General features: G+C 62.5%; 1 protein-coding gene across 1 annotated transcript in view; it reads left to right on the top strand.

Moving 5' to 3' along the window:
* Positions 1-6,791, top strand: part of RCOR1 (REST corepressor 1) — a 22,089-nt gene that overhangs the window by 10,827 nt on the left and 4,471 nt on the right. Inside the window, exons 6-7 of the mRNA XM_004682000.2 lie at positions 1,367-1,445; positions 3,533-3,727. Of these exons, the coding sequence (XP_004682057.1) occupies positions 1,367-1,445; positions 3,533-3,727 (274 nt within the window). The remainder of the gene's footprint in view (positions 1-1,366; positions 1,446-3,532; positions 3,728-6,791) is intronic.

Genomic DNA, 6,791 nt, shown 5'->3' with positions numbered 1-6,791 from the left:
CGAAGTCCACTGCTGAGGGGAGCAGCGGGCGGGTCAGGAGAGGTCTGCCACGCCATGTGGTCACCTCCAGGGCAGGCGGGAATTGAACTCATGCAGAAGCGGCTTTAGATTCTCAGTGCTGTGCTTTAACCCGCTGCGCCACCACGGAGGGCCTGTTTATCACTTTTTAATGATTTATTTATTTGTGCATACAGAACTGGGGTACAGGCCAGAGGCGCAGGGGCAGTGAGAGGACTCATCAGAGTGGGGAGCAGAACAGGCAGATTAAGGAAGCTGATACACTGCTGAGGGGCACAGTGGACAGGAGAGGTCTGCTGTGCCCTCCCTGTGTGTCACCTCTGCGGCCAGGGATCGAACTGGCACCGATGCGGCCACTGCCAGCCTGCAGTGCTGCACTTCCACCCACTGGGCCGCCGGGGAGGGCCCCACATTAATTTTTAAACTGTAAAATGAAGGAAGATAAACTATATGATCTCTGTGGCCCTATATCAGAGGAACATTGTTTGATTTCGAATGAAAGCGAGGTCCCGGGGGCAGACTGGGGTGGTGCATGCCACTGGAGAGCCCAGACTCCGGCTCAGAGGCTGAAAACCCTCTCGGGCTGCCACCACCCTGGGGCGCCCCTGACACAGCTGGCTGTTGCTCGCAGCCTCCGCCCCACTGGGGTGGCGAGTCTAAGCAGAGAGGGCTGCAGTGGGGCGGTAGGCCCTGGGAGGGCAGGCGGCCGGCCACCCTCAGCCCAGGCCGTCCCCTCTCTGCAGCTTCTCCTGGCAGCACCTGCACCCCAGGGGAGGGTGGCCCTGGGGTGGGCCTCGGGCGGCGCAGCCCTGGGCCGCTTCCTTGTTGTGTATGGGTCCACCTGCCACAGCTTGGCCTTTGTTTTTGTCTCAAAATATTATGTGGGCAGATATAGACAGAAATCTTTGAGGTGCCACACAGGGTAAGTATTCTAAAATGAACTTGATTTAAAATGCCAGTTACAGGCCACAAGCGGGCCCGAGCCCGCGAGCCCAGCCCCAGCCCTCCCGGGCTGCGCCGGGGCTCCTGTCCCGCCCTCCCCCGGCAGTTACAGGGACGTGAGAGCAGTGGGCTGACGGTGCCTCAGTTGAGTGGCGAGAAGACACCTCACAAGCACAGGGCAGCCGTGTTCCAGACTGGGGTTGGGAGTCCGAAACCTACTTGTGTGGTATTTTTATCATTTAGATGGAAAGAATTAGAGTCTTTATTTTCATTGTAAAGTTGTTTTTATCTCAGCATTGTGAAAACAAGTACTGGTTATCTCTAACATCTGTCGTTGAGGTATTTTATTGCTTATACTTGTGTATTAAAAAGAATCAGTACCGAGTAACCTGTTCTTGTCTTCCAGTGAGGATGAACTGGAAGACACAAATGGAAATAACACCATTGACATTGAGGTCGATCAGAGCAAGGAAAGCAAAAAGGAGGTATTTTCCCTAGTGTTTAGGCAAATGCATTTCCTTGCGTGAAACGCTGCTTTGCTCACCTGCTTACCGTGTTGAGTGCCGTGTCCGGTGCCACGAGCCGGCCTTGAAACAGCACTCGCGGGATGTCGGCCCAGCGCAGGGCGGCCGGGGGCGGGAATGGAGGCTGTCTCAGCCGGACGGGGCTCGAGCAGCGGGCGCCAGACCCGAGCGAGGGCCGGTGTCCATCCTGGCGCCGAGGAGCCCGTGGGCGGCTGCTCTGCCGGGAACGTTGGCCTCACCCGCCTCGAAAGTCACCTGGTGTGTCGGGGCTTTGGTTTTAAGGGGCCAGTGTCTCTGCGGTTGCCCATGGCTGTCTGTGAGGGACATTTGTTTGTTGTGAATCGTCTGCTGAGAACGGTGGGGGTGTGGGTGCTCTTAGCTCTTGAAACGGGGGTGGCCGTCTCAGCTCATCTTGCCCACTCACGCAAACTAGTGACTCCTGTGTGGGAGCCTCAGGCCCCTCCGGGGACACCTAGGACGCCACACCCACCACCCCAGCCAGCCTCACCTGCACTGGCCCCTCGGGGTGGCCCTGGGCGCTGCTGAGCCCACCGGCGCTCCTCCACCCTCAGTGCTGCTTGGAGGCCCAGTCTGTGCCGACGCCCCGGGCGTGCTCACGCGGGCTTCCCCAGCCCTTCCTGGCCTCTGTCTCAGAGGGGCCGAAAGTAGAGAACACCCACCTGCCTTGCCGTCTTAGGTGTGGCAGAGCGCAGGTGCCCAGACGTCCCTCTGCCTTGAGGCTCCACCCTGACCCGCGCCTCACGGACCAGGTGGGCTCCGCACGGTGGGCACGGGGCCGTGGGTCGGCGCCTGCGTCCGTGTACTGCACAGCCCGACAGTCCCCTTGCGGGTCAGGTGTTCTGTGAACATGCTGCAGACCCCTGTCGGTGCCAGTCACCACACTGGGAGCTAGGGAGTGCTGGATGGCAGCGACTTCCAGGGCCAGAAGAGTCGGCTGCCTTAGGGGGTTTGGGAACCTGGGTCACACTTGGATTTTTAGTAAGCTTTGTTTTGGTGAGTTTTTATCTGTCAGGTTCTTCGAAGAGCACCTTTTCAGTGAAGGGGAGGAGACTGGGCTTTATATTAATTTCTGTAATCCTTTATATGGAATCTTTCTGATTAAAACTAAATGGCTAAATGACATTTTCTTCGCCCACTGAAATGTCGCCCAAACAGATACATGGCCGGGGCGGGCAGCACAGGCGCCCAGGGCTGGACCGGCCGCCCGCCGGCGCGTCCGTCGCTGTGTCTCCCCGCGGCGGGCGGGGGCTCCCTGTCAGCCGTGTTCGTGCTCTCCACAGGGCCAGGGCCCCCCGGCCAGCCCGCCCTGCGCCCCGCTGCTGTGGGGCCAGCACTTCAGGAGCGGTGGCAGCCTTGCGTTTTAGGGTGCAGCACACAGGGCTTGAAGTTACTCAGCCAACCCACACGTCATGTCACCCCAGTCATAACTCCATGCTGAAGGCAGTGTCTTTACGGGCTCGCGCGACCCCCCGAAGGACCCGACCGCATCGTTTATGCACGTGCGAGCCGTTCTCCCTTGCGCTGGTCTCTGGTTAAGGCCCGTTAGGGTGAAACAGCTGTTTGTTCAGCAGCTCGTGGGAAGAGAGTGCAGACGCCCCAGTCACGGCAGGCAGGTGAATGCGTCGTGTCAGTCTCGGAGCTAGAACGGGGCCGTCTGCACGGGAAGGAATGGAGCCCACTTGGGTGTCTCCCCGAGTCGGCTAGCGGGTGTCCTGCCGTTAGCTGCCCGCTGCGCTCTGCAGCTGGCGACGCGGCTTTGGCAGAGCCGGTTAGGCCGCAGGTTCTGGGGGTGGGAGGACACCCCAGAGGCAGAGTGGGGGCAGAGCAGGCAGATCCACTGAAACCCACTGCTGAGGGGCAGCGGGGACAGGACGGGGCAGCTGCGCCCTGAGGGAACCCCCCGGCGGGGATAGCCCTGGGGCCATGGTGGTGCTGGCCTGAGGCTGAGCCCTGGGCCCCCAGGGAGGCCCTGTTGGGCATTTTAATTTTTTTAGTTTCATTTATCATCTGATAAATGTACCACGCAGGTGCCCCCCACTGAGGCAGCTCCTCAGATCAAGAAGGAGAAGCACAGCGCACAGGCGAAGACCAGAGCCAAGAGGAAGCCCCCGAGAGGGATGTTCCTGTCTCAGGGGGACGTGGAGGCCGTTTCTGCCAACGCCACGGCGGCCACCACGGTGCTGCGACACCTGGACATGGAGCTGGTTTCCATCAAGCGCCAGGTACCCTCAGCCGTGTCGCGGGTTAGCGGGGGGCCTGGGGGGTGGAAGAGCGGTGGGTGGGGACGCCCCATTTCCCGGACACTGGGCGTGTGTTTCCACAAACCGCAAAAGGGCATTTTGTTTCTGTTTTTTTCGAGGTGGTTTATTTACTCTTATGTGTACAAGAGCTGGGGTACAGGCCAGAGGTGCGGGGCTGAGAGGACTCTCCAGAGACAGAGTGGGGAGCAGGACAGGCGGATCCATGGAAGCCCACAGCTGAGGGAGCAGCGGGGAGACCAGAGTGGTCTGGGGCGCCCTGTGGTCACTCCCAGCGGGGACGGCCTCACTGGGCTGTGTCCGCCTGGGCGTTGTGGAGTTGGCTGCAAGATTTGGGTTCTGGTCCGTCGACTTCCCCCTCCCGCCCCCCTTGAATTGTCTGTAGAGTGGGAGTGTTCGCTGTGTGAGGGCAGGAGCGCTGGTGTGGGGAGCCGAGTTTGTGGGCGCCCGCTGCCACGCCCCTGCCCGCCTCCCCCTTGGCGGCCTGGGCCTGGCTGTCACGTCACGTGGCTTGTTCAAAGCCACCTGGGTTTCTGTGAACAGCCTTGTGCGGTGGCTCCTTTGTGGCTAGTTCTGTCCAGCACGTGAGGCCCGCCGAGTAGTGAGGGCCCACAGCGAGTCCCCCTCACCGTGTGGCCAGCACCCTGCGGCCGCATTCGGATGGCCTCCCCTGGGCCGCGCACGTGGGCCTGCCGCGCGCTTCCCGCGTGGCCACCGAGTGGCTGCTGCGGCCCCACAGCCCTCCTGGCTGGCAGCAGCGGCCTTGGGGTTGGGTCACTGTTGGTGCGGCGGCGTCGCCCGCCTGTGCTCAGCGGAACGCCTGCCTTCCTGGACGGACGTGCTGTGCGCGGGCCCCCTCCCCTCGCCCGGTCGCCTGCCTAAGAGCCCGCGTGGGATGCGTGAAGGTCTCGCCCGTGAGGAGTCCGGCAGCTCTGTGTGTGCTGGACTGGGGTCGTGTCTGCCTGGCCGATTCCTTCGTGTGGCGCGAGACTGCGTCTGCTGGCCCCAGAGCCTGCCCCCCCACCCCCCACGCTGGTGCCTGGGAGGCGACCGCGCCCCGGCGTGTTCTCTGGGGCCCCAGCTCCTCCAGCGGGAGCCCGCGGCTGTCCAGCCCTGCTGGCTCAGCGCGCAGACCCGCGTCTCTGCTCAGACCCTTTCTCTTTCCGCATCAAACTCGCACGCACTCAGGCACGATTTCCGTAGCGCTTGGAGGGAGGCCGTGCCGCTCCGTATGGAGCGGGGCAGACGGCCCGCCTTGACGCTGGGGCACCCCGCCACCTGTCCCTCCGCTGGGCCCGAGGTCTGCCGGTGCTTGGGGAGGCTGTTTGTATGTCGGGTCAGTGTTAGCTACTCCTTTACTCTGGTGCTTTTTGGTGGGCTTAGGGAAAGCGTGCCGCTGGGCTCTGCTTTTGCCCAGTGACCGCTCGTGCTCTCACGTGCCGCCCGCCCGTGCAAGGACGCTGGCCGGGCGATGGGCCTTTCGTGCGCTGCTCCTTCGTGCCGCTCTCAGTGCTTGCCGGGGGGGCTGGGGGGGGCCGCCTGCGACCTGGCGGCGAGTGGGGCCTCCGGCGAGGCGGCCGCGGCCCGAGACGGGGCCTGCGGAAGCGCTTCGCTGGCCCAGTCGCACCCCGCTGTGGGAGAGTCGCTTCACCATCTGGCCTTTTTCCAGAGAGGAGCTTCATCCTGGCCCGCCTGATCTCCAGGGCGGGGAGCTGCGGCGAGAGCAGTTTCAGCTCTTCTGAAGCGCGGACGAGCTCTGATTAGGGCCGCGCGCTGCCTTCTGGTCTCCTTCCCAGGGGCCTCAGATGCACTCTGCTAAGTCCCTGCAGCCTGCTGGGCGAAGCCACTGTGTTGCAGAAAGGGAAAAGAGGCCCTTTCCACAGAGCTGTTACTCATTCTCTGGCACGATGGATGAAAGATTCTCTGGTTTTCAATACGAGGATCAAGAGCAGCAGTTTTTTTCAAGATTTTTTTTTTTTTTTACACTTATTTATCCGTACAAGAACTGGGGTACAGGCCAGAGACGCAGGGCCGGTGAACGGATTCACCAGAGACAGAGTGGGGAGCAGAGCAGGTGCACTGATTGAAACCTCTGCTCTGCTAAGGGAGCAGCGGGGGACAGGAGGGGTCTGCCGCGCCCTGTGGTCACTCCCTGGCCAGGGGTTGAACTTGCACTGCAGCGGCTGCGGACAGCTTCACAGTGCTGCGTTCTAAGTCCTGCACCCCCTGGGAGGGCCCAAGAGCAGCAGTTTTTTATTGCAGGCAGCCTCCAAGCTCCAAGTTGCAGTGCTGGGGTGGGGGTGGGGTTGCCTTATGCGGTCCTGGCCTCAGCCATTCCCACGTCAGTGAGGCTGCCAGCTCGCAAGGACCCTTCTGCCTGCCAGCCCCTGTGTGGTACCTGGGGGGGTACGTCAGACACAGAGAGTGGGTCGAGGGTGGCCATGGTGGGTATGTCCCTCCGGAGCCTCGTGTCTGCTGATCTGTCACGAACGTGGTCACCAGAAAACCTGGTCACCGAGAGCTTAGATAATCGGGATTCGTCCTCCCGGAGAGCTGGCTGTCCCAGCGTGGCCGCGGCCTGGCCTGTTCACTCTGCAGAGCTGGCGCTGCCTGGTTCCTGCCTCTGTTGTCCTCAGCTGTTCTCAGTGGAAGCTCCAGGAGACATCTGCAGGCCTCACGCCTGCATTCAGGGCCAGAGAGGAGGAGGTGAGCTGGCCGTCCGCCTGTTAGCAGGAGCAGCTTTGGCCTTCCCCGAGATTCTGGGGTGGCGGCCAGCGCAGCCCGGGGCTGCTCCCGGCCGCAGGAAGGTCGTCAGCCGCTGCCGCAGACGGTGAGAAGTGGGCTGTAGGCTCAGCCGGTGAGCGGCCAGGCCCGGGCCTCTGTGTGGAGCCAGCGGTCTGACGAGGAGAGCAGCACTCGGCATGCCCAGGGTGGGCGCTGGGCAGCGCTGCTCGGCCTGCGTGCTGCCGCCCTGGGTGCCCAGGTGCCGCCCTGTGGCGCTGTGCCCTCCGTGGGGGAGCCAGCGGCC

The sequence above is a fragment of the Condylura cristata genome, unplaced genomic scaffold (assembly GCF_000260355.1).
Source record: "Condylura cristata isolate star-nosed mole 26May11 unplaced genomic scaffold, ConCri1.0 scaffold00013, whole genome shotgun sequence".
NCBI classification, from domain to species: Eukaryota; Metazoa; Chordata; class Mammalia; order Eulipotyphla; family Talpidae; genus Condylura; species Condylura cristata.
This window is presented reverse-complemented; position numbering and strand designations above follow the sequence as displayed.